At 40.4% G+C, this 27,571-nt stretch overlaps 1 protein-coding gene across 1 annotated transcript in view; it reads left to right on the forward strand.

Moving 5' to 3' along the window:
- The window catches only part of PLCB4 (phospholipase C beta 4), a 186,659-nt gene that overhangs the window by 98,172 nt on the left and 60,916 nt on the right, over positions 1-27,571 (forward strand). Inside the window, exons 3-11 of the mRNA XM_082276996.1 lie at positions 2,861-2,961; positions 5,115-5,195; positions 5,497-5,556; positions 6,780-6,923; positions 15,984-16,063; positions 16,617-16,670; positions 21,869-21,950; positions 22,656-22,756; positions 23,389-23,446. Coding sequence (XP_082133122.1) covers positions 2,878-2,961; positions 5,115-5,195; positions 5,497-5,556; positions 6,780-6,923; positions 15,984-16,063; positions 16,617-16,670; positions 21,869-21,950; positions 22,656-22,756; positions 23,389-23,446 — 744 coding nt within the window. The 5' untranslated portion in view covers positions 2,861-2,877. The remainder of the gene's footprint in view (positions 1-2,860; positions 2,962-5,114; positions 5,196-5,496; positions 5,557-6,779; positions 6,924-15,983; positions 16,064-16,616; positions 16,671-21,868; positions 21,951-22,655; positions 22,757-23,388; positions 23,447-27,571) is intronic.

The raw sequence follows: 27,571 nt of genomic DNA on the forward strand, positions 1-27,571 counted from the left end.
TATGCAAATAAGATGAAAGGCTGTAACCCTGGTTCCTTTGACAGGGGGTGGTGCTGGGTTACTGTGTCCTGGTCCAGACCCTTGGCTTCAGAAAGGCAGCTGGAAAAGTGGGGAGGGCTCAGGCTGACTGCAAGGTTTGAAAAATGCGCGTTGCCGCAGAAACTGAGGAGCTCTTTCTATTTAATGTCTCAGCGATGAAGTAACAAGTTCATCAGACTGTGTGAGTACCAGATAAGGAGAAGACCCCTGTGGAGGAGGGATTTTACAGAGCTGTATTTCTGTGACTGGATGGTGAGCTGAGCCAAGCTAACCAAGTGCACGTGTGTAGTGTTAAGGTAACGAGTCTTTCTGAGAGTTAAGTGTCTGCTCAAGCACTCTTTACATCCAGGTTTCAGAGTGCCAGATGCTGGAGGAAGCATTAGGATGTGTCTTACATGGGAGTTCAGAGCAGTTGAAGAACTTGCAGGTTTTCAAATCTGGGTTTGTGTGGGCTTCAGTGCCAGTATAAAAGGCTAAAAGCCATTTATATAGGCTTGGGACTGTGGAGGAGTATTCTCGACAGCCTTAAAAGTGCCACCACATTTCTGATGTTTTAGCACAGAATGTGTCAGCTTTTCCCAGAGGGATGGGAGCGTTTATTGCTGCATGAACTACCTGTTGTATTTGAAGGAACTTTTCTTCTTGAGAGCATTCTGATAATAGAAGACATTTAAATAGATAGGGGAACAGCCACCATGCCATAAAAGTAGTGGTTGTCACTTCAGGTGTGTATGTTTTAAGTTTCCTTTGCTCCAAGAACAGCCCCTAAGTTTCCAATTTGTTGTGATTATTCTGAGCTAATGTGTGAAGTCCGTGAGCCATATAGAACGTGACTCCCTTGTGCTACTGCAGTGGGGTGGCTGTCCTGTTATCCACCTTCCCTCATGAAATGAGGGAGAAGCAGCTCTAGGCTGATCTAAACTGGAAGACACAAGAGAATTATAAGCATCTTCAAAATAAGTAATAAAAATTAGTAATTTGGCACGTTCCTTGAAAGGTTCTCAAAATATCTCATAGTCCTCATGAATAAGATATTATTCCTTGTTTACAGAGTGGCAAGGGCCAAATGCACAAGACTGGCAAAAAGAAAAGGGGGCTTTTGATAACATTGGATATAGATGGTCTATTTTATTCAAAGCATCCCTTCATTGGGAGAAAAGAGGTACAGATGAGTAGTTTAAATATCATTTGGCCTTTTTGTTTTTTAGATTAGGAAGCAGAGAGCTATTATTTTGAATTTTCATCCCATTTTCAATGAGAACACTTAATGGTGACATGTATTTATAATTTCAAATTGTATTTTTGATTGTTGTAGAGAGTGAATTCACTTATCTTATTCCTAAGGCTTTGGAAATGTGATATATACTTTTGATATTTCTGTATCAATGACCAAAACAGGGCAGGAGATGGGTTAACATGAAAATGTGCTTTGCATCTTTTAAGTAGTAGGGTTATTTTTTCAGTAGAAAATTATCAAAATAACTGTTCTTAAAGCCAGTGTTGGACAGTGACTTTTAGCAGTTCTTTTGTTCTCATTCTTTTTCTTGTTAGAAGATGTTTTATGCAAATGAAAACAAGACAGAGGAGGGCAACACTACGAAGTTATTGAACTTTTTTAAGCACTTGCATTCATTCTGGGTTTAAAATTCAGTCGAAGAAGATGTTTCTGTCTGCGTGGATTGCCTGGGCTGTCATGCTTTCCTTGGAGTTTCATGTAGGCTCTTTATTTTTCTCGCTTGGACAAATTTTTCCAGGCCTTGTGCCTGTGGTGCAGTGGATCCGGAGCTGAGCTGGTCGCACTTAACCCATGTGGTGCCTCTGGGGACAGTCAGGAGTGGCTGAGCATCAGCAGTTGGCAGGGCAGGGCTGGGACAGGCAGGACAGGGTGAGGTCAGTGGTGTGGCAGTGTCCTGCTGTCACCCGGGCTATCCCATCTCGCAGGACGATTTCCTGACATCCAGCACTCAGGCTTATCTTGCCCTGCTGCTCCCACTCTTTCTGCTCCAGTGTGTAAAGGGATAATCAGGGTACTGTGTGTCCTGAATGGCATTATGAAGAAGGAGCAATCACTTCAGATTAAATGAACTTCAGTATTTCAGAGTGTTTAGTTGGGGCATTTTCTGGTGTAAAGTTCAGTGTAACTGGAAGACATTGGAAAGGTACTGGATAACTTGCTGTCTTTATTGTAATGTCCATAAAATATGACTTCTGTGTTTTATCTTAAATTAACAATTTTGTTCACATTTGTTCTCTTGCAGAAGTGCAGAATACAACTACCTAGTTTTATTTAATGCCCTATATCTCCAAACAGTATTTTTCCCTATCAATTTTGCCATATATATTATTCATATCTCGAGGTATGGATAAAATATGACTGAAAATACCCTGGACTTCATTTAACATAAATGAAATTTGAAACATATAATGTGTTTTGCCTATGTAGCATACAGTTTAGGATGTTAAGAAAAAATGCAGTCTTTCTCTGTATCATCTGATGTTTCCCAGCAAAAAAAGAAGCGCTTACCTGCGTTACAGGTTGTGGTATTCTGTCACCTAGAGCTGGGTTAATCGCAGCCTCATTGTATTCTAGAAGTTACAGTGCAAGTATTTTTCAAATTATTAAGTCCCTACACACATTTTACAAGTATTTTGCATTTTAAAGTACTCCTAGGAGGAAAACACTTGATTTGGAAATGCACTGTGACATTTTAGTACTTCTGTGTGAAAGGAAAAGCTAGAAGTCACCTTTTTCCTGCTTGGCCTTTGAAATACTCCTTTTGAAGGACAGTAATTGAACTGTGCTTTTTCCATTCCATTTCAGGATTTTCTTCCATAATCATGGCAAAACCTTACGAATTTAACTGGCAGAAGCCAGTTCCCTCTTTTATGCAAGATGGAGCTGTGTTTGATAGATATGAAGAGGTAAGAGGCCAGTTGCCTTTCATTTGCTATTCTTTTTTAAATATGCAGAAGTTCTAGAATATTTCATGTTTTGCTTTCATTGTACACAAAGAAACTTCAATTTTTTTTTCTGGTAATACTTCCAGAAATGTCTGTGGGGAGGCAATACCAACATGCTTTATTGCAATATGGGGGTTTTTTTTGCTTTAAAAAGAAATAGCTTTAAAATATATTTAATCCCTCTGATTTGAAATAAGCCCTGAGGAAGAGAAAAGGAAAATTGGATCAAAATACCTGTAACGTGAATAAATCTCTCATCTTTGCAGATTCATAAAGCACTTTATTGAACAAAGTGAATCCGTGTATTTTTTTGTGCTATCTATCAAATGGAGGGAGGGAGAATATATTGCTCTTTTATTTTTAATGTATAAACTGAGGACCTGCCTATTACAAGTGAAAGTAAGAGAACACAGAACATTTATATTCTGATTCAAATGCATCATTTGAGATCTGGAGTGGTTTTATCTACTTTAGAAAATCAATCTGCACTCTATCTGAAATATGATTACTATGATCCTGCTTTCAGCTGTGCTTTAATCCACATTTATTAAAGGAATGCAAAACAGGGCATTTTACACAGGCAGCTGAAATAAAGTGCTGAGAATTTTACCTTATACTCAGCACTGATATGCTGGTAAGAATAATTTTATCAGGATCTATTTTTAATCTTGTTTGAACAGAAAATCTCTGTAAGTTGAAGGTAAGTGCCTTCAGGGATATTCATATTTTCTTATCTTTTGAAATATAAGTAAAAGGTATTTTTTATCATGAGGCCTGCCAAGATGGGGATAGTTGGTTTACCCTGTGTTTCCAGATTTGTGGCCAGATAAATGAAGTAGATACTGGTGGACATGGAATTCCTTAGAAGGGCGGTTCAGAAAAGCTGTATTTTCCCTCAGCAAACACTGCTCCAGAAACAGCCTGTGAGGAGCTGCGTGAGGGAACACGGCCTGCGGTCATTCTCTTGCACCTTCAACGAGAAACAGAGAATGGGCAGACACAGGAGTGAGTTTTTAGTGCTCAAATATTTGGTGTGATACCAGAGACACTCGGTGGGCACCTGGGCCTTGGATGTCATGACAGGGACAGTATCAGGCACAGTTTGTTCTGTTCTCAGCAGGCACCTCTGTGAGACTCCGCAATCCTGGGCACACGTGGGGTGAGGAGCTGGCACCAAGGTCTTGCTCCTTGCAGCTGAATTTGCTGCCCCCCAAAACCCCACACAAAGGGGGTCCTGCTCTGCCCCTGTGGAGCAACAGGCTGTTTGTCCATCCCATGATCCTCTCCTGCTCCGAGAGTTGCTGCAGTTTATTCCAGGTTTTCTGTGGCACAGTTGGGAGCCTGGTTTGTTTCCTCACAGAGGACTCTTCTCACAAGTGCTCCTTGCTTTTCAATTAAGGAAGTCAGGAAGTTCTGGATCCTCTTTTTCTTGAAGAAGTGATTGATTCTGCACACTGTTTTCCTGCATTTTAGCTTAATTTATGATGCTCTAATTGAGGCTGGAGGTGTGTGGAGGAAATTTCTTTTTAAATTCAGCTAATCTGATTTTTTGCCTTGCCTGGTCTCTTTGGAATGCCATTCTTTCCTGATTTCTTCTACAAATCAATATCCTTCAAGCTCTGCTTGTCAGATACTCTGGCTGCAAAGCACTCGCAGCATGTACACTGCCATAGTCCAACAGAAAAGTGCTTCCCAAATTCTGAATGCTAAAAGGAAATGTGGCCGTTTGATCCCGAAGGTGGCGTTGGCAGATTATATATTTTTCACCTGAAGGCATTTAATCTTCAGTAATTTTTTTGAAGTTCCGTTTCATTAAGATTTTTTATTAGGTAAGAATCACTGCTTTTATTAAATAAAACTGCCTCATAGTTGCAATGAGGTAGGAAAATATTAATTATGTGCATTCCGGTGTCTCAAGCATCAACAATAAGACAAATCATTAAAAATGATCTCTTTTTTAGAAGCCTGCCTCCCTTGTTTCTGTTTTCTTGGGAACAGCAAATTCTGCAGGAGGGTCTTTGGGAAGAAACAGAACAATCCTTTATTTTCAAATGATAAATAATTGATATTTGTCAAACTGACTAAAATAATGGTCTGTATTTTCTTTTCTATAGGAATCTTTTGTCTTTGAAAGCAACTGTCTCTTCCAAGTGGATGAATTTGGGTTTTTTCTGAGCTGGAAAAGTGAAGGAAAGGTATATTACAATTATGTCAGGAGTGTATATTATATATTATTGCACTTGATTTATATTCTGGTTTTCAAAGATCTAAAATACTGTGTTAGTTTATTTCCAAAACTAGTCTTCATCCTATTCTTTTAGAATTGACAGAAGTGAAGCATTTAAGAAGGAATTAACTGCTATTAAGGGGAACTATACTGCTTAGTGTTTATTACCAGTGTTTGCAAATAAAATTCACTGTTTATTTTTGCTGAAATTCCCAATGGAACCCTGTCTCAACAGACCTTTGAACCTCATATCCTTTTTGTCATTTCAGGAGGGACAGGTATTAGAATGTTCCCTGATCAACAGTGTTCGTTTTGGAGCTGTACCAAAGGTACTCTATAGTTACTTTAAACTCTTCATTTCAACAAAGACTATTTAAACGGAAGGTGAAATGCAGGATGGCATTCATTCCTTTAAATAAAACCAGTAACACAGCTTTTATTTTGCAATCGTAGCCTAAAATTTTAGGTTTTGAAGTGATTTGTTGTGATTGCAGTGGGAAGGTTCAGTCATCTGGTCTTTCTGACGTGCTGCGGGATTCAGGATGCAGTGAAAGCTGAACAGACATTAAGAGCACATACCAAGAGTTTTTAATTATCTTGTAACAGTGTATTGTGATACTTGTTTTAGGGATCTGGGAAAAAATGTTTCATTTTCCAAATTTTGTTCTTATCTGTTTGAATTTATTTTATCTTCTTGCTCCATTGGCATAAAATGTAAAAAGATTTGTTTGCATCCCTCTTTATGCACATAGGTGCTCAGAGAGGGCAGCTGGTCACAGTCTGCCTTTTTTAAGAGTATCAGCAGAAGTACTAACTAGGAGTTCTGGAGAACCCCAAAACTTTGGAAATCTGCACAGTGGTATTCTTCAGAATATGCAGGTTTTTCTGCAGTGATTTGTGGCTCTCCCTCCTCCAGGCCCTCAGTTTAGAAGATTTGTTGTGAACTCCGCATTTCCACTTTCATGTCTTAAGTGGTTTTGTGTTGACTGTAGGTACCTGTCTCTTAGAAATTCTCTTGGGAATCCACAGAGCGAGATCTGTGCCCCACAGAGAAGGGACATGAGATGTGGTGATGCAGACAACCCCATGTTCCACGTGCTAACAGCCACACCAGTGTGCTTCAGACTTCAGCTCTGTCTTTAAAAAATACGCCCGTTAAATCTCTGGCAGCAGAGACAGCAGCTTGTGTGACACGTCGCTAAGAAACAGCCAAGAAGTCACAGAGATCATGACTCTCAGGAACTATGGACTTAACTGGATTGCAATAATTAATTTAGGGATTAGTACTGTTCCTCTGTTTCCAGTCCTTGGAGTGATTAATTTGTCTTTTTCGTGATGAAAATATGGGTTCCCACAATCATGTTCCCAACTGTTAGAATATATTGTTATTTCAGGTTTGCATACAATGTTTCTAAGTGAAAGCACTCATTTAAGATGACTGGCAAATGTTTAAAGGTGTAAATGTAAAAGGAGGCGAAAATGCATTTTTACCATAGTGCATTGCATAACAGAAGTGTTGCAGATGTAACAAGTTCTTTATTCTCTTTCACAGGATCCCAAAATACTAACTGCACTTGAGGCTGTTGGAAAATCAGAAAATGAGTTGGAAGGACGGATAGTGTGTGTTTGCAGTGGCACAGATCTGGTCAACATCAGCTTCACTTTCATGGTAGCGGAAAACACAGAAATAGCCAAGGTATTTCACAATTAAACAGTGTGTGGGAGTTAAAAGAGGAGCTCATCAGCAGTGCTCAATTGTTTTTCCCAAGTCTGCCTGCGTGGCTGACTGAAATACCTGGTTTTGTGTCTGCTGCCTGACTCTTCCAAAGGACAGCAAACATGCATGTGGAGCATTCTGTAACAGGTCTGTGTGCTGCGGTGAGAGGAAGCAGTGATTTTATCAGCCTGTGCACGCCCAGTGATTTATCAACATTAGACACTGAGACCATTATACAGGACAGAGCATTCCCTGAGCTGCTCAGTGTCTCTGTGTGGGGCTGGTTCAGCAGATAAGGTGTTGATGGTGCAGTGGGTCTGTGATGGGGATGCTGAAGGGAAGTGCAATTGCTGCCATTTTCCTGGTGGGTGGAGTTCAGCTCTGCAAAATTTTGTTCAGCAATAACCTAATTGTACCGTGTGGTTCATATTATTTGAAAAGACAAAAGCAGGGAAGAAAATTCTCTCCAGTTAAGGGGATCCCAGTGCACGCAGGTTCTTTTCTGTTTCCCGCTGACATGGAACAGTCTTAAGGAAACAATGGTGCTTTTTTACATGTCATCCTTCCTGAGAGCTTGAGATTGCAGTTCACATTCAAGTTCTGGGCTCCACCTGCCCTGGTACTCGGCTGTAAACTGCTCTGAGAAACCTGATCAGAGTGCTGATGGTACACTGCTAGCTGAGATCCAGACATTCATGGGCTTTTAAAAACACACACTCTTTCCTTTTCTTTTCTGATTGGATGTATTTAGGATTATAATGTTTTGCCTGTGAGATAGGTATTAAATAGTGATGAGTATCACACACCTGTTAAGTCCCCTCCTTTAAAACTGTTTGCTGAATGCAGCATCACTAAACCCGATGGCAGACGTGGTTTATTCTTCGTTGTTTTGGATCCATATCTTTGGAAACACTGGCAATGCTGAGTAAACTCCTTTATAGGAGAAATACTTTTATAACTTACATGGGTACACTAAATTGATTTTACTGTGTGTATTTTCAGCAGGCTTTAAGGGAAATAATGTGTCAGAGTTATGTTTTGAAAGCATTTGAAAAAAGAAGCAAAGCAAAGGAGATGTTGGCAGCATTCACTTTTATACTTAACCCAGCAGTGTCTCTGACTTATTGTGAAAACGGCTGCAGTTAAGTTTCTTAGGCACCTTAGATCTCAATAACCTGTATTAGACTAATTGGTTTGTGAGAATGTTGGCCTATTACACAGACTGTCACAAGAGATGAGCTAATTATGCTGTCGAAAAGATGTACTGCTCATTAACAGCCAAGCCTTACAGAACTGGTGTGTCATGCTGCAGTGGGCAGGCTCTGAGAGCCCATGGATGTCAGAGTCCTGCATTTGGGAGCCTTTCCACCAAAACATGTATCCAGAACTGTCAGCAGTGATGATTCACCTCATCTGATATGATCTGTTTGAGGCACGAGGGAGAGGATAAAGCAGATCAAGCCAAAAAAATCAATGTAGAGCTTTCTAAGTTGCCTTCACTGGGGAATTTGGCCCGTACTGTGTTGACCTTTGGTGTATGGTAAATACATCAACTTGCTACTGTACTTCTGTGCTAAAATAGAATTTTCTAGGAGTTATCTGCACATAGAAGTGCTCCTGTTTAATTCTTCCTGTTTTGTTCAGGAGAAAACATCTTTCTTGTGGGACAGAGTAAATCCCCTCTAGAAGAAGCAAGCCTTTGCATGGCATTAAGTAGCTGAGCAGCTGCTAACTGCAGTTTAAAATAGGCCTTGATTTAATCCGTGTTCAAATATAAGCCCCTCCTTTGAAATGTCAGAGGCAAGAGTTAGGAGGAGAAGGGGCAATGACTGAGGCTTAAACAGCCCTGGTATGTGTGAGGGTTGTAAAATAGGTGTAAGAAACCTGAGGCTTCTGCTGTTCCCCACTCTCGCCATGAGGAACAGAGCATTACTCTGTCCCTTCCTGAGATAAACCAGGGTCAGGATTGATCTGTACCTGATTGGAATACTTAAAAATGAGGGATTTGAGTGGCAGATTCAAACACAAAAGCTCAGAATCTTTCTGCCCAAAAAAGTTCTGTAGGTGATAATTTGCAGCTGGAGAAGAAGCAATTGTTACTCCCTGAAGGATGGGTTAAAATGGGACTGAGGAACCATGACAAAGAAAATTGGTGGAAATTCCTGGCTTCTTCAGCCTATCCATGCAAGGAGTGGTACTGGTGGGAAGCAGATTCTGCCAGATCCCTGGCACAGGGTGGCAGAGCAGGACAGTCCCTGGGGGTGCCCCCGCTGTGGCAGGTGGGCTGGTGCCTGCCGTGGGCAGTGCTGAGCCCTCCAGTCCAGGCCCATCCCAGGCTGCCCATTGTCATTTGTCATCACCTGTGCCCAGGGGCAGCCCCATGTGGCCCTGGTGCTCAGCAGGTCTGTCTGAGGCATTGCTGAGCTCCAAGTATAGCTATTCCAACAACAAGAGTGTGTTTATTATCTCTCCACTTGTCTCCAAGCTCCAACTCTGGTATTTACATTCTATCTACTTAAATTTTATTGGTGTTTTCAGCTGAGAAATTGGTTTTCATTTCCACTCTTAAAACAGCCACAAAATAGGGTGTATTCTGTCTCTGATTGCAAGCAGCTGTCGTAGTCCACTCCTAAAGCAGCTCCACTGTGGTAGTAGGGAGTAACTGTAAAAGGTGGAATTTAAAACCTGATGTTTGGAATCCTGATTAAATCAGGCTATATAAATTACCCTGAGCTAAAATTAAAAAACACACACACATGCATAGTAGAGATGAGAGCGTATGTGTGTATTTTTCTTTTTCACTTCCCAGATGGACTTTTGTGCCCTAGTAACTGGATAATCTGTTTTCCTCAATCTAGGACATTTGAAAAGGCCAGTGAATATTTGGGGGTGAATTTCCTTAGGGCAGAAGAGATGTAGTGCTGATGTGAGGCCTCAGCCCTTGGCATGTGGGCTGCCTTTCCAAAGCTGACATTAGTCCAATAAAGCTGCTGTACTTCAGTGACCCAAAATCTCGACTTCTTGTCTTCTTTGCTCATCTACTCTTGGAATGCATTAAGGAGTTTAGTTTAAAAGATTACCCTAAGTCATCTTCTTTAACATTACTTAATTTTAGTGCATATCAGGGCTAAATTTGCCCTGATGGTTGTACTTTCCCAGCTCCAGTTGTTTTGTTGGAAAGGACCATCTCTCCAGCTCACAGATTTTGCCCTTCTGCCTGAAAGTACTGTTCCCCATGCCCTGCTGGCAGAGGAGTTCAGTGAACACTCCTAATTCAATTCAATTCAATTTAAGGAAGAGCCTTAATGTTAAAATCATATTTAGAGGCAAAGCTCCCACCAGTGTTTAAGATAATGTGGCTTTGGGAAGTGCTGATGTACACCATTCCTCTGGCAGTAGGTCTGGGATAGGAACAGCCACGGGGGAGACAGGGTGGGAAGGAGAGAGGAGCAGCCTTTTACACTGGTTTTACACTTTTAGTTGGATTTGATGGAAAATAGATGTATTCTGCAGGTGTGTTACTGAGACAGTGGTTCACACACTGGTGACTTAACCTGTGAGGTACCACAATGAACAGAATGTGCTAAAATGCTTAATTACACACTGACAAACAACATAAAGGTAAATGCAGGCTATATCATACAGCTAACAATATTCATGGCATGGCATTTTCAACTGCAGTTGAAAACATTTCATTTTGACATTGTTAAACTTCCCAGCTTCTCAGCTGGAATGAGAATTTTTTTATTTTTCAGTTTGTTTAAGATGTTCTGGTAAGACGAAGCACTTCAGGTTGATCGCTTTTGTTGGTGTTTCTACTAATCAAGTTCGTTTTGATTTACAAAGAAAAGTTCTGTTTCATAGAATCATAGCATGGTTTTGGTTGGAAGGGACCTTAAAGACTATTCAGTTTGAACTCCCCTGCCACGGGCAGGGACACCTTCCATTAGACCATGTTACCCAGCCCAGCCTGATTGACCCTGATTTTTTTCCCCTGAAACAAGCTATTAAACATTTGCCCAAATCATATTGTTAAGAGTAGTAGAAAGTAGCAGAAGATTCCCGTGGGAATAATCCACAAATACATTACAGAAAAGTTCTGCTTTCTCAATGCTTTGGTTTGTTTTGATGTTTCAAAGTAAAACTTTTCAAGGAACCTGCAAAACACTCTTGAACAGATCTCTAGAAGCCTCCCTGCTGTTCTCTGTGTCCCACTGTGGAAGTATATGGCTTATGTCTCTTAGCCCACATGATAAACATTTCTATCTCATCACTGCCTTAAATATGACCACTGCTTACCTGTGCCCAGGATGTAATGCCCTGTTCTCTAGAGAAATCTTCATATCCCAGCCTGCAATTAACTGTTGGGGCTTTGCATGTGCTCTTCTGCCTTTTCATGGACGTTCTTGGCTATGCCACTGGGGAATTGTCAGTAAACTGACAGCTTTAGCCTCAGTTCTCCATAGCCAGGAGGTCGATTTCACTGTGCAGAGCTCCACTGTGTTTCTCTTAGTTTGCATACAAAAGCAGTCAAAGTGATTCTTCCAGCTCCTTTCAGAGTAGGCCCCTCCAAGGCTGGAAAAGCCACTCCAGGCTAGGAAGCTTTGTTACAGTGTGGTAGCAGTCTGGACACATCGGGCAGCTCCCAGTATGGAGCATGTGAGCCTCAGCTTTCCTGATGGAACATTTGAAAGTCAGAAGGATCCCTTTTATTTTTGTGCCAGTATTTTCACAGCGATATCCTGCAAAAATCAGCGCTGCGGTCAGTCAGGTAGGGAAGAGGTTTGGCACTGCCACTCCTCTGGTCTCCTTGCTGTGGCTGGCTGGAGTGAGAGGAAGGGTGATTTTCGTGGAGCAGAGAGGAGTTTTGAGATGTCTGCATTGAGAGAAGAGGGACATCTGCTGGCTGAGGGCAAGTGCCAGTGATTCCTGCCAGCCCACGGCTGTCCTGGGAAGAGGTGGGAGACAATTCTCTGTGGGCTTTCTGAGCCTTCAAGCTACGGAGCCCTTGGCAGCCAGTCCCAGACACTGAACACCAAAATCAGAGGGCAATGCCTCCTTGCCTCCCTGGCTTTCCTGATGTCTGGAATAAGTGGAGTGCAACTCTGGAGAGGCTGCACTGGGCAAGGGAAGGTAAAATCTCAAGATGTCTGGGTAATACTGACCCCGTCGATCAATAAGCCATACATGGCCTTGTCTGGGATTTCATGAGCTGTAGGCCATGGTGATTTTTAACCTTTCATAATTCATGTCCTTTTCAACCCTGCCTAAATGAAAGGTTGATGGCTAAAATAGAGCTGAAAAGCCAGACTTATTTGTGCACCCTGCCAGTGCTGCCCGTGTTTCATCGGTGAACCTCAGCTAACACAGGGTCACTAAGTGCCTCGGAAGCATTTCAGTCCTACAGCAAAAGCTAAGAGAGTGCTTCTTTGATTGATTTTTCTTGCCCCTTCTCCTTCTAGAGATGTTTGACAGTGTTTGATCTCATCAGAGAAAAACAACATGCTGCTTGTTCCAGCCTGCAGCATAGATTTTGTCCTCTTCCATCAGCCTAAGGGTCTGAGCTTAGGTGCGCTGGTGTTTGTTTTTGTTTCTTTTCATGACTGTCGATTTTCTAGGATTAGATAGCAGGGCCCAGATCCCTCTGTGAATCTGGAATAATATTTGTATTTAGGGAGCCATTCAAAAGCTACCTCGACAGATTAAAGGTACTGAATCATATTTTGAGAATTGGAAAATATTCAGCACTAGCATCAGTGAGAATCCAACATACCCTGATTTCTATCAAAAACATTTTTTTTTCTAAGACCAAAATGTTTCCTATCTACCTCATTTCAGAATTTATCTTGTTATAGGATTTTCCTCCTTTGCAAAGGTAGTGATTTGAAAATGCTGAGCATGAAAGAAGAGAACTGAGGGTCTTTATCCCTGTTACTTACATAGATTTGCAGGTCTTTCAGCTTCATCTGTAAAATAAGGAGTGCTGTCATAGAATACAAGCGAGGCTGCTGCTGTATTTGTCTGTGTGTTAGTTGAGAAAAACCTGAGCCCTTCTTTCATCCCTCCTGCAAGGTCATCAGACAAGTGTACATTAAATCTGAGAACGTTTTGTTGAAGGAAAGTAATACATTGCCAGCTTGACACTGAATTTTGTGAGTATCTGTGCACTGGATTACAGTGCCTTAAAAGCAAGTATGAAGACAGTAGTTAATTGGAGACTATTCTGGCTCAGATGGACAAAAAGTCTGACTGCATTGAATGTGTTGTTGAATTTGGTTTTTTGTTGTCTTCCTGGTTAATGTGGGGCCAGCTGATAGCCGTGGGCAGCATCTGATGAAACGCTGCAGAACCTGCTCTAGCCCCAAAGCAAAGGGCAGGCAGCCAGATGCTGCACTGTGGTGTGGAACAGATGGGCAGACGTGGCTCTGGAGCTGCCGTGTCCTGCCCAGGGCACATGACGCCAATGTAAAGATGATTCTGAGCTGGACAAAGGCTCTTGGGTCCCTCTTTTGCTTGCTGCCAGCAGAGATGTGATGCTTTTGTGGCTCATCAGTGTTTGGTTGTAGGTTTGTGCTCTTTTGCTCCAAGGGAGTGCAGTTCCTGATTTGTCAGCTCTATTAGGGAAGGGCATTAACACTGAAAAAAGGTTAGGGAGGCCTCTAAAGTGGGAACCATCAAGACAACTCCTGCAAAAAAATCACTTAGGAAGTGCTTAGTGTATTGATTTCTCTCTTCACTTCTTTTTTTTTTTTCTTGCAGTGTTCCTTTTTGGCAGCTTTTCTAGATGTGCAGAAGTAACTCCAGAGCTGAGTGCTGGCAAACCTTACTTTTAAATGTTAGTTTTTGTTGTATCTGGTGTAGTCTTAATCCACTGCCTTCAAATCAGAAGGGATCTGTAGGTGTTTAGTTCCAAATGAAATGCTGATATTATCAGTACTGCACCAGTGGTGGTTTTTAGCAGAGAAAAAAGGGAGAAAGACTGCAGTTTATTCACAATGTGCATTTGGTGTAATTTAATTTTGCAAGGGCTTTTTGTTTGCAGTGAATGTGCCATTGAGTGGTTGGGTCAGTGTTGGAAGACTGGGGAGTTTTGGAGGGGACAGACAATGCAGACAGTACGAGGACAAATGTTTATATACCTGTGATAGTGTTAATGCAGCAGGAATGTTACAAAAACAAACCAAACCCAACCAACCAAACCAAAAAAACCCAACCCCAAAAACAAACAAAAAAAAAAAAAACACCCCAACCCCAAAAAAACCCCACAAACCTTCAAATGCAGGTAGTTGATAGTAATTGAATTTCAACAGTTCTAGGACATGGAAGTATACATAAGATTTGTTCAGGCATTTAGCATGGAATTATCTCAAGCACCATTCCTTTATCATCTGAGGTGAGGGAATATTTGTAGGAAAAGATAAGTGTTTCCTAAATCTGTCAGTAGCTTCTAGTTATATCAGTTCTAATAAGTAATATTATCTTAGCCCATGAACCTCGCTTTCTTTATCTCCCTAGGCAGTTCCTTCAGCCTATGAGTACAAAGCCGTCTTACTCATGCAGCTGGAAAAAGAGAGATGGGAGGGCAGATTCTTACTGGGAGGGTGTTTTCAAGCCCAAAAACACAGCTAAGAAAACCCCAAATACGACTTTTCCTCCTAAGTGAGAGTTCTGTTATTCAAATGATTCCCAGACAGACACTTGATCTATTTGAATCTTATGCAGTACTTATTTAAAAGTTAACTTAAAAAAGAACACTTAAATATTAATACATATCTTAATAAGTGACTACTTTTCCTAAAGCAAAACAGATTTAATATTTCATGAGTACAAGGGTCTCCTTAAGTATGTTGTTTATCTGTTGAATTGACACCTCAGACCTTGTTTTAGCCTGCAGGGATTTGCTGCCTGCAGTTTACAATATGCCATTTCCCAAAGATGTTAGTGTTCCTCCAATATAAATCATGATTTTTTTTCATCTGTCTTGCAGATGTACAGCACTCATTCATGAGAAGAAAAATACACTCATCTCCATCTATTTATAAGTGTCATATTCTGGATCCTGCCCAAGTCAGCTCAAGCTGCATGCACAGCATTTGGCCAGAAGCAAAAAGCTCCTTTATTCAGAAGGTTAATGTTTAGCAGTGGACCAAATCCCATCTCTGTTCCACCAGTGTAAATTATCTGTTGAGTAATCCTAGTGTTACAATGGCATAATTGAGATTGAACTTGGCTGGTAGCACTGCCATTTTTTCCTCTTCCCATGGCTTTTTCCTAGCAGGATTCTTGCTGAAATCAGTGAGTGTTCATGTTCGGGCCTAAGCCTTAAGCTGCTTCTCTACAGTTCTGCAAAATCTGGGTGCAGGCTACAGCAGAAAAATAGATCCCTAAAAGAGGAATTACATAAATAAGCGCTGTCATGCTGCTCTTGGCTGGAAGTCATCCCAGTGGTTATTTGGAATGTTGTGCATTTTAAGGATGAAAACAAGAAAACCCAGCAGGACTTGACTATGTAGCAGGGTGTGAGATGAGGTCAGCGTCACTGAGCAATTGTTGTGCCTCCCCGTGGTTTGCTCTAGAGTATTAATATTTCATTTCATTCCTTTTCTAAACTGGACCAGTTAAATATGTCATCACCCATTGGATAATGGTGCTCAGTGATAGCTGACATTGCCCCCCACCACAGAAAGGGAGGCAGATGTTCATATGGGGCTATAAATGGAGGGCTTAATAAATCAGTCAATGGATCACTTGCCTCGGCTGGCAATAAGCTGATTTATTAGCGCTGCTGATAGCACGTGTAGCATTTGGAAGAGTGGAAAGCACAATCCCTTTGTCCAGTGGAGGATGAAATAATAATGGATAAAATGTGGCTGGACTTTTCCATGGTATGGGCTGTGAAGTGGGTAGTTTTTTTCCTCAGCACAGGTTATTAATATTATCCATGGCTGCAAGGAGGAGCCTTCCTCCAAGACAAACTTTCCTACTTCTTCCCTCTTCAGTTTCCCTAATTTGGTGTTTCGGTGTTTTTGTGTTTTTCAGCAATGGGTAGAAGGGCTTGGATCCATCATACATAACTTTAGAGCTAACAATGTCAGTCCAATGACGTGTCTCAAGAAACAGTAAGTTACTTGCTTTCCTCCCCTTTCTCCTTTATTTTCCTGTCCTTGTATTTTCCTTGTTGGAATTGGAAAAAAAAACCAATTGTTTTTCATAGTTTGACATTTACAAAACAGTGTCATAAAGAAAATGGTGTTAAATGAGTTAAGAGTTTGTCTTTCATTGAGACCAAAGATGTCTCAAGGCTATATTTGGCACCTGCCCAGGAGAAATTATAGGAGAATTTGTAACTGCTCATTTGATTTATCCTAGTGTATGTTTTAATTATTGGCTGGTTTGTTTTTTCCTTGATGCATATGCAAGCAAAATCCCATGAGACTTTCTCATCTTCATATTTGTGTTAATTGCTGTACTGATTTTTTTGGACTGCTTTTTGCCTTTACAGTTAAAGAGTTGCTCTGTCTCAAGCACTAAAAGGTTACAGAAAAATGTTTTTATTGCGGAACAATGATTTGTTTGTACTCATTTTGCAGACATGGCAATAAGTTAAACTTAAGTATCTAGACCTCAATTTTAATAAATAATATTTTAAAAATATTTCATTTCTAATTTCAGCTGGATGAAGCTGGCCTTTCTAACAAACACAAATGGGAAAATTCCAGTTCGGAGGTAAGCACAGTTGGGGAGCTCTAGGTTTTTTCAGTTCCTAGTTCTATAATTTTAATAAAATTCTGTCACCTAATAATGGAATATAATATCAATTTTATTACTAGTATGTATGTAAGAGTAAGTACGGAACTAGGTATTCTTATCTGACCTCCTTGGTAAGCTAGGCAGGACTTCTTATCAACCTAGTAATTTCTTTATTTTTTTGCAGTCCATTGTAATGAGGATATGAGTTCTTGTAATAGTTTCCAAAGTCACTTAGAGTTAAGAGCATCAGATTTCTCAGCCTAACACTCCTCAAACCCTGGGATGGGTTTTTCAGTTGTAAAATTGGATAAAATACTTTAAAAAAAGAACCATAAAAGCTTGCAGGCCAGTAAAGTAGAGGACAAAAAGGTACTTTTAAGCTGTAATTCCTTGTTAAAGAGACATATATGTGTCTGCCAAAAATGCTTCTGCTTTTATAGGAACCCCCAGGATAATATTTGGGTTTGCCCACGTGGTAAATGAATTGTTGGGTTACTTGTTGTCAGGAACAGCAAAGCCAGAACAGCATCTTTCTTTCAGTGCGGCTATTAACTATTACAAGTTACTGGTTTTCAGTCCTCTCTGGCTAGGCAATAATACTCCCCCCTCCTGCTCTAGAACTTCAGTCATGCTCATACCTTGAGCTGTTCTTCTCTTCATAAAGTACATGCAAACCACATTTTTGGGGCATGCTGGTTTTTCATAAATAGAAACTGGCAGAAGGGAGCAAGAGGAAGGACTTTGTAAAATGAGCCTCACACAACATTTTTTTTGCAAGGGAGGAAAAGAGGATTTTGCATCTGTAGAATGTGCAGGAGGACAAAGAGCTTGCCATGCTGCTTTCCATGTTTCTTTAGTTTCATGACTCAGGTGACGCCTTGACAGTGTTAAAGCTGCTTCAGTGTGTTAATCCTCCAGTTCTCACATGGCCAAGTCCCTGCTTCTCTCTCAAATTCAGCTGCCATGAAGCACCTCCTGTGCAGAAGTTCCAAGAGAGGAATATCATTAGCTGGATGAGGGAACAATACCACAGGGACAAATTGATTTTCAGGACTTTATAGCTTTGCCTGTGTTCGAACACAGAACCCTATTCCACAGTGTGAATTTATAGTGTGCTAGCTTGTCTGAAACAATTTCTGCCTTTAAATATTTTACATCACATTTAGTGAGGCATAAATTCTGTTATGCTCCAGCACAGATTTGTGTATGCAGACAAGCCTGTCTGTTGCTTAAAAGTCCAGTTCACTGGGTCCACTGTATTAAGTCTTTAAATTTGAATTTGCAGTATTTACAGGTTAACATAAATCAGTCCCTAGCAGTTTAACTTACTGCGAAAGTAGGTTGCTTACAAATTCATAAGGGATCTACTATTCCATGGAGCTGAATCTCCTTTACATCTGGATACTCCAAGGAATGTGGTATCTTGGTGTGAGTGAAATGTGGAGAATTTTAGGGGCTCACACGAGAAGTGCTGTGTCACCCACTGAAAGGATGAGGCGAGGTGTCAGTGAGGAGTGTGAATGGGGGAGAGAAAAACTCAGTCTGCTCTGCAGATCTGCACTGGAAAAGAGGGGGAATCATGGCCCTGATGTAGGATGGCAACACCATGGGATTGGCCTGGTCCAGCAGGAGCTGCTGATAATGAAGTGGGACACAGGTACCAATGGGTCTCAGCACTGGGCAGCCTGGGATGGGGTGAATTTCACTGCTTCCCCCTTTCATCCGTGAGCACTTAGTGCAGAGAAGGGAAGTGGAAAGATCAAAAGGAAACAGGAGGAGGGAGATGCATAAGGAGAGGGACATGTATATGAGGAAGGCAAGCCAGGGAGCACTGGGAAATGTGAGTTGAATGGTTCTGCTATGCAAGGGGCACCAAAGTTTCACATTTCCTACCCAAGCTTCTCTCCCAGTACCTCTTTCACTGGTTTAAACCACTGGTGCTTCCCCTCCAAGTGACCTTTCCATTTTACCTGTTTAAATCCACTGTTATTTATTTAGCCCTGCTTCCTCACCCTCCTCCTGCTGCCAGGGGCTCCTGTAGCAATTGCTGTAGCTCTGGGGATACAGATGGGAAGGTTTCTCTCTCAGAAACAGAACGCCCAGCAGGTCTGTTCAGCTGTAGGAATGCTTATCACAAATGCTCCTGTATTTCAATTTTACACAGAAGTGCAGTAAAACACCGAGGGAAAAAAAAAATCTCCTCTGTAGAATCAGAGCTCCTTGCACTTCCTCCCAAGTTTGAAACAAATTTTGCGGCTGTCACATTCTTCATAGGGAATGATGAGCCTTGAGAAGGTGACACTCCTCGGGCTGTTGGTGGTAAATGCCATAAATATTTGTGACTCCTTGGTTGCACAGTTGGGAGTTTCAAAGTCACAAGCATTTTTCTCAAGCTACTTTTGGATTTTAATGTATTTTGGGGCATAGGTCTGTTGCTATCGATGTACTGTGTTTGGGAGAGAAAGAATTCTGGCAGTTAGCAGTGTGAAAACCTTCAGAGAGTAGCAGTTTTGCCTTTTGGGCTTTAATAAATTTTAGCAGTCTGAGTCTAGAATTACATTTACAGATCTTGCAAAGACACGCAATTTGTAAGACATTTTGTATGTTCAGATTTTAGCACTGCTGTAATAGATGAGTAAACAGGTCAGTGTTTGTTGAGAAAAAAAAATCTACTTGGTTTCTTCAACTTTCTGTTGGCAGAAAATAGATTTTCTATATGAGTGAGTTGCACCTGCTCATTGAGAGCCTGGTTGGAAATTAGCTTTGCTCAGTCTATGCTTGTCCCTTTGTATAACTACATTTTAAAGGATTTAAGCAAGTTTAGGTTCTAACTATGAAAATGTATAGGAAAAAAAGGAAAGGCTAAACTATGACAAATGAAGCTTAAATCTGTTTTGTAGTAGTTTAATTAAGTGAATTTGAAAGTAGAGGTTTTGTAAGTGTGTTTAGTATTGATTACTCCAGAGTGTCTGGAATCTGTTTCAATACTTCAGTGTTGGTTGGAAATCAAAGTTAGATAATTCCTTGTACAGCGTAGTCAGTACTTCCAGGTCAAGCCAAGCTGATAAATTCAGTGGAGCCATGGCAGAAGATTGATTTCTACAGGTTGTGCTGGCTTGATTTTTGAAGTAATGGTTGGAAAGTGGTGCAGGTCTGAAGTATCCAAGTCCTTTAATCCACCAACAAGCACAATAGAGTCACATCCCTCAGTTCCAGAGTCGGGAAGTATTTTCAGTATTTATGAGGAAGTACACTGGCATGTAACCATAAGCCCCAAACCACTGTAGGTGCAACATGAGGAGTAAACACCTGTAGGTGTCAAGATGAATGTAAATCTGCTAGGATGAAGTCTCTTCTGAGAGAGGGAAAGGCAGTTTTATTTGCAATAGCCTTAGCAAAATGAGTGTGTCACGCTGTATTTTTACAATCTTTTTTGATTCATGCAATCTTCTCCACACTGCTGCTCTCATTACAAGTTACTGCTATGTTTGCTGTCATTTTTTGTGAAAGAAAAAAATTTGTTTGGCATCAAAAATAAGTTCCCTACAGCCATGGAATCTTGGCACGCATCTGATTAATTACTTACACCAATATTACATGTTTTACAGGACATTTATTATTGGAGCCCAATTCATTACAACAGACATAGAAATTTATAGGGCTGGAAATAGGTTGTAAATTGTAGAGCTAACATTACTCTGTGTTTGAGAATTAGCAGAAAAATAGATGCCTGAGTATTTTTTAAAGAAACAAGTGCCTGAAGTTAAACTTGGTCTGTATTTTAGTGAAAATATCTTGGTACTTATCAGCTTTGGAAAATCAAACAGCTAACTTAGATGCCTAAATAGGGACATAGAAATCTAAGTGTTGTAAGGAGCCAGTAAGAAAGAAAAAAAAGGCTAAGTTTTGTTAAAATATTTTTTTATCATTTAGATATTTCACTTCCTGATCTTAATTCTATTAGTATGAAAATATTTTTATGGGCAGTTTAGAGTGTTTTGGAGAGCAAAACAACCGTGAATTGCTATGGCAACAATTTGTTTCACGTCTCTTGCCACGTGCAATTATTTATTATGCATGAGATTAACTAAAAGTCTCAGCAAATGTTTGTCTCACTTGATGATAAAGAGCAACGCATTCTTATCAGTGTTTCCCAATGTACAGCTTTTGTTAGAAATGTGTATTGGATACAGACTTCAGTTTCTCTCACCAGATGAAGACACCAAGACCAAGGGGTTGTGGGACACACCATTTTAGCTCAAACCCTAAGCAGAAGGCAGGAGAGCTGTCCGGTTTGGATCCCTGTTTCCAGAGCCAGGGGTTATTCAAACTCATCTCAAATGGAAACAGAACTAGACCAAACACTTTCATATTAATCATATGAAATAGGTACATTTTTGTGGGATTTATCTCATTCCAAGTGAAACCAGTTTGTCCGTTATATGCATGGTGAAGTCATGCTTTGGGAAGGACAGGATGCTCATCAGTTTGGTGGAAATATTCCAGTGGCAACTGAGGCCTACTTAAAGGATTTGTGTGTAGTATGACTCAGACAGGATATTCTCACTGGCTGTGAGGTGAGGGAACATCCAGAGGGAGGGGTGAGCACCTCAGAAGGGAATGGGATTTGGCATGTGGCTGGGAGTCTCTTGATAGCAGCAGCTGCTTGAAAAGGAAAGAGGAAGGAAGCTGCCATGGGGAACGGTCCACACCTACCTTATGGGTGACCTGGGAGGTGCAGGTTAATGTCTGGAATGGAAGGGAAGTCACCACAACCAGGAAGGAGCAGAGATACGAGTCTCCTCACTTGGAGAATCTGCTGCTTTCTAAACAGTCATTTATCTCAGCACACAGCTTAAAAGAGCGAAGAGAAGAATGCTTTGCATGGCTCTGTATCCCAGTGTATTGGGGGAAAAAACCCCCCTCTTTTGTTCTGTTTGCAGTTCATTATTTTGATGTATTTTCTAATGGCTGGCTTGCAGGCAGAGCAGCGCTGCTCTGTGGAGCTTAGAGCACTTCTTCAACTGCACTATTACTTGGAAGCTGCTTACATTCATCAACTGAAGCCAGGGGAGAATGTTGGCAGTAAAAGCAAGAGAGAGACAGAGCTGACTGTTTAAAAGTGACTAACATTTCTCTGATTTTTTTTTTCTCTCCACTGTTTTTTGTTTTAGCATAACCAGAACCTTTGCATCAGGTAAAACAGAAAAAGTGATCTTTCAAGCACTTAAGGAATTAGGTCTTCCCAGCGGAAAGGTATTTAGTGGTTTTGAATGACTGTTTTTGTGTACTAATAAATTGATGACTCATTCATGTTTGGAGCTGTAATCTAAGTCATTTGCATCACAAAAAGTGTGCCTATTGCTTGTTACTTACTAATCACTGGAGGTTGTTTACTAGAGCCAAAATGTGATTAAATCTGTATGACACAGAGGTCCTTAAGCCTCTTAGAGGAGGCTTCCCTTCTTTTCTGTCACAAACTACCTTTTGTTTATTTATGCTAAATATATAAGCACAGAATATGCATGTAATGCTTTTTTTTTTTTTTTTTTAATTTCTTGTCTCCTCCTGCTCTTTGCTCCCCTCCTTTGGAGAGCTGCTCTCCAGCTCTGTCCCACTTGCAGCGGGAGCCCCTGCCAGCAGCCCCAGAGAGGCGATGGCTTGAACTACTTGAGTTTGGGGATTTTTTTTTTAATGCTTCAGAAGAAAAATAGACTGTTTTTCAGCTCTGTGTTTATGTAGAATTAATGTTACTGTAAGGTTAGAATACGAGCACATCAAACTATGATGAAGGTGATTTAGAATTACTTTGCGAGAGCACAAAAGACACCAGGTAAATTTATACTTGTTAGGGAGCTAAACCAGTTCTCAGTTGCTTTTTTCTGATACAAAATATTCTCTTGGGAAAAGAGCACATAAGCTCTCTTGTCTGGATAAATGTACCTTTGCATTTTGTTGCAGAATGATGAAATTGAGCCTGCAGCTTTTACTTACGAGAAATTTTATGAGCTCACCCAAAAGATATGTCCCCGAACTGACATAGAGGACCTCTTTAAGAAGATGTAAGTTCAAATTTAAGATAATCTTGCTTTAAAGACTTTTTGCTGCATTTTTAGTCCATAACTAATAGTGAGAGAACACTGTAAAATTGATCTACCCTTGAATCTTAGTAGCACCAGCAGTACTTTAGCACAAACTCCAGTCTGTGTTTTACCCCTTCCTCCCCTCTCAGACTGTTAATGTAAAAGTTCACTCTGTATTTTAGAGCAACTTTTACATGAGTTAAAGGAAGCACCTGGAACTCTTTTTTTTGCATTGGCTTTACTAACTACTGTAATTTTTAACTTGCTCCTCTAGGTGATTAACACAGTATGTGAACTAATTAAATTAAGTAAGAAATTGGAAGTTTGAAAAGTTTCTTCACTCAATTTATTCTCAGCTGGAGGACTTACATGTTGTTTTATGGAGTCATGTTTGTTAAGTGATAGGAAGATATGTTGTGGGAGATATACTGTGCCAAGCATAGACAGCTAGTGTGTTTTCTGTGACTGTTCATAGTGAGATTTTAGAGCTCCTTTACTATAAGTAGAAAATAGTAGGTGGTTTTAAAAGTATCAACAATGTCAACATGTAAATCATACCTACTGTAGCATCGTGTATAAAAACTTACATTCTCTAATAAATTTCTTTTCAGCAATGGAGACAAAACTGATTATTTAACGGTAGACCAATTAGTGAGCTTTCTAAATGAAGTAAGCTTTTTCATACATTAACTACCATACGAGTCTGTCTGCAGTGGCTTGCTTCTTCCAATCTTTCCATTGCATGCCCCATGCCATTATTTGCTACGCTTCTGATCCGCTGATCTTTCCATTATGGTAACATCCAGGTGCAAAAATCAGCTCCAGCTGTGTGTGGTGTTGTGCTTTCTACGTGTTGGCTTTGCAGTTGCATCTGTTGATTACTTGCTGCTGTGTTACAGAGTGTGTTCTGTGTGTTTTGTATTTTTTATACTGTTACATTTGAGCAGTTTCCACTAAAATGCACCCAGTATTTTATTGCAGGCAATTATTTCACCTGCAGGCCCCAGCTAAATATATCTGCTAATCCTTCTAGAATAATAGAAAAACTGAAGTAGGCTTTTATAAACAGGGATTTGATTCTCCTCAACACTATTATTTCAATCTGTTACAAATCTAAGAGCTAAGAGGATATTTTAAGAGTTTGTATATGATTTTTAAAATACCATGTGTGCAGAATAAGAGGAAATATTTTTATTGCTGTATTTCCAGAATGCAGTTGTTGGCAGAAGTATTTAGTATTCCTTAAAAGCATCGTGAGTGTGTGAAGTAGTTCAATAAACAGTGTGGGGTTGGTTCTTTTCTATTCCTAAAGCACAGTAAGTTATAGAAAACTGACTCATTTGGAATTCCAGCAATAAATGCACTATGTGGATTTGACAAGAACACACCCATGGAAAATAGACACATCCTACTTGGTTTTGTACCAGTAGATTATTTTCATCTGGAGCATGGGAAGCTGCTGGCCTCACTATGTGACATTTTTGGCTGCATTACCAAAAAATCTCTCTATCTAAAATTGTTTTACTAGTTACAGTTCAATTTTATGTATGTTTTTATATATATATGTTTAAATATTGGATACTTCAGTATGAAGGTCCAAGCTTTAAGTTTCCTATATACCAAATTTAGAATACAATTTCATTTTTCAGGACGGAATGTGTGCCTTACTCTTCACTAAACCTGAATTACGTGTAGAAAGGGTATTCGAAAAGAAAAGACAGAAGATTAACAGCTTGATTACATAATTGGGTTACATACTTGGGGCTTTAGTTCATATCTAGTGGCAAATTGAAGCACAGGCTTGATCTTGCTGCTGTGAGACATCCTTTTATCACAGCTAGTTACCCAATTCAGTGTCTAAATGTTTGCAGGGCTGGGGTCAGAGCTAAGGCTTGTCATTTTTGCTTTTCACTGGAGAGAGAAAGGATAGTGTTGTGATTTAAATTATCCCTTTAAAGCACCTCAGCCCCCAGTTCACCTGTAGTGATAGATACACTTCAGTGCTTGAAGCACACAGCCCTATCCCCACCTTAAACCATGTTAGCTTCTGATTTTTTTAATGTCCCTCTTCATTTTCAGGTAAATTATTGTTTTATCATTATTTTAAGTTTGATCTCTAATTGTTTTAGTTTAAAGTGTAGTTCTTTGGGCCTAAATTTCTGAAGAAAAGCTGCCAGCATTTGTAAGAACCCCCTATCTCCAGTAAATGATTGAAAAATTAAAATTGAGTTGTTGTGCTCTCAATTTTGTGCTGCTTTTGCAATTCTTTTTACGGAATTAGGAACCTTATTTTATAGGTAGTATTGGCGGGAAATGCATCTTGTTGGCTATGTTCATGTTGAAAAAATACATTTTGGAATTGGAAATCTTGTGGTTGGCCCCCTAGTTGGTGACCAGAGCTGGGAAAAATTACTCAAGTATTTTTTATAGAGTAGGACATTTCTTCTGATGACTGAAACCAATGCCTTTGGTCTGTGCTGGAGGTCTTTTGGTTTCCAAATAGAGCTTAAAGTTTTGGTCATCATTTGAAAGGCACAAAATGAAAGGCCCAGAATGTGCCTCTTGAAGGGATCATTTCTGTCCCCTTGGCAGCTGGCCAACACTGCAATTAGCAGTGGTGTCTAATGCCGGCAGATAGAAAAGCATTATTATCATTACACAGGAGAGGGGAGTTACTTGGCAGAGCAACTCTTCATGAGACTCTTTAACTTAAATTATTTTGAAGTAACCTCCAAGGCATGCTGCAGAAGCCCTAAGTGTTACGGGTTTTTAAGAGAGCATGAGGGCATGTTACTGGGTATGAGAGGAGAATGAGCAGCTTTCCTGGAGTTTTTCCAAACTCCTGTCTCTATTTGACTTTTAAATGCAGCTGGCTGACAGATGATTTAATTGTGCTTTAGTATTAAAGCTTTTGGGAAGTTTTTAGGAACTTAATTATTGTCATGCACTGAGTATTTTGTCTAGGTCTCCTATTTTTAAAGCCAAATTTTGGGGGGGGAAAAAAAAGGAACTATAGTAGAAAAAGGACTGAAATCACATTGAGATTTGCTCCTGCAGTTCATTTACAGCAAAAAAATAACAAGGCAAGGAACAATTAAAATGGAATTTTCAGTAGTCTGACCAGGACTCATCCATTCTTTTGGGAGGGAGGTATTGGGGAGATCCTTTCCTATTCCCAATTCCTTGCTCTTCCACCCTCTCTCTCTCTCTTCCACTTGTTTTCTCTCCCTCCCTCCTTCCCATTCACTCTTCCCATCCCCCAGTTGTTCATCTCCCCAAAAGGACCTTCTCACCACTCCCAGGGCAAATTCAAGAGGCAGAACTGGTTTTAGCGCACTTTCAGCTGCTGCGTGTCTCAGTCTGTACCCACTCCAAGGTGCTGGAGGCAGGCTGGGGAGGCTGAATGAGCTTTCCTCTCTTTGCAGAACCCTCTGGGCATCATTTCTCCTGATGTTTTTAGTCAGTTCACCCTCACATGGTTGGGAATGCCTGCTGTAAGGGTGTCCTGTCTGGCAGGGTAACTAGAATAACCAAATACAACTTCATGGGACATATGCAATTAGCCCTGAAGTTAGTCTTTCTGGATGCAACTTCACACTTCAAATTTTGGTCTGGTTTTGTGTCACAAGTTCCCTGTACCACCAAGCTCCATGGTGCAGAACGTTTCCCCAAGAGACACTACAGAACATTCTCACTTTTTTAAAGTAGATCTTTATCAGTTGCCAACTTTCTTTTTTTTAAAAAGTGAACATGACACACTTTTGTTCATGTGGAAAATTGATAATCAGCAATGATCGTTGCTGCTAGAAGAATATTTTGGTCTTAGCTCCTTCTAATAACTCTGGGACTTTTTCTCATGAGGAGACTTTTTGCTTTATCCCCATTTATTTTCTTCTGTTTGCTCATGACTAACTGTAGAAGAAAACAAGTAGGGAAGAGCCCTCTTCTTGAGTGAAGAACCTTCCCTGCTATTTCTTACGATTTTTTGAAGTGGTGTATTGTCACTAATGGTATAAAGCCTTGTCATTTGTCACCGTGGAACTGTTGCATGCCAGTGTTGTAGTGGTGTTGGTGTGTGCTGCTGAGCAAGTCATGTCCTGCATCCATCTGCTCTCGTGTCATGTTTCATCTGAGTTTTACTGGGGCATCCCAGCAGCCGATCTGGCCAGAACAAACCTGCTGTGTTTAGATGCTGCAGACTGCCAGAAGCATTACTTGAAAGATCCCGCCTTAATTGCATGACTGAATTGGCATTGGTTGTAATTTCTTGGAGTTAATTAAGTACATGCACCAATGGATTGGTTGTAAGAAAAGAGATTGGATTGGATATTACTGTTCTCATGGAAAACAAAACAAAAAAGGTCAAAAAAGTTTCCACATAAGGAATTACAGCAAATGCTGATAGTGCTGTGTAACCCATGTCTGCACCATCCTGTCCACTCCAAATTATTGATGGCCAGTATGGGGGTGGCCTGTTACATCTCTGAATTCTGCGGAAACTAAAGCTTGGAAACTGCACCTTCTGGGGTAAAAGAGTGTTTTCATAGTCATATTTATTTCTTTGTTTTGTTGCATCTGCTTACATGCCACTACTCCGTCAATTCTGGTTTAAATTTTCTTTTAATGGAGAATCAGGCACACAGTGTGCAGCTCTAATCCAGCACGGAGAAAAACCAAAATTACATAGCACACTATAAAGTGAAAACATAAAAATTCTGAATTTTATTAGTCTGTTAGAAATCACTGCTGAATTGTACCTAAACATTGCATACATTATGAAATCCTACTATTGTA

The sequence above is a fragment of the Coloeus monedula genome (assembly GCF_965178545.1).
Source record: "Coloeus monedula genome assembly, chromosome: 2".
In the NCBI taxonomy this organism is placed as follows: Eukaryota; Metazoa; Chordata; class Aves; order Passeriformes; family Corvidae; genus Coloeus; species Coloeus monedula.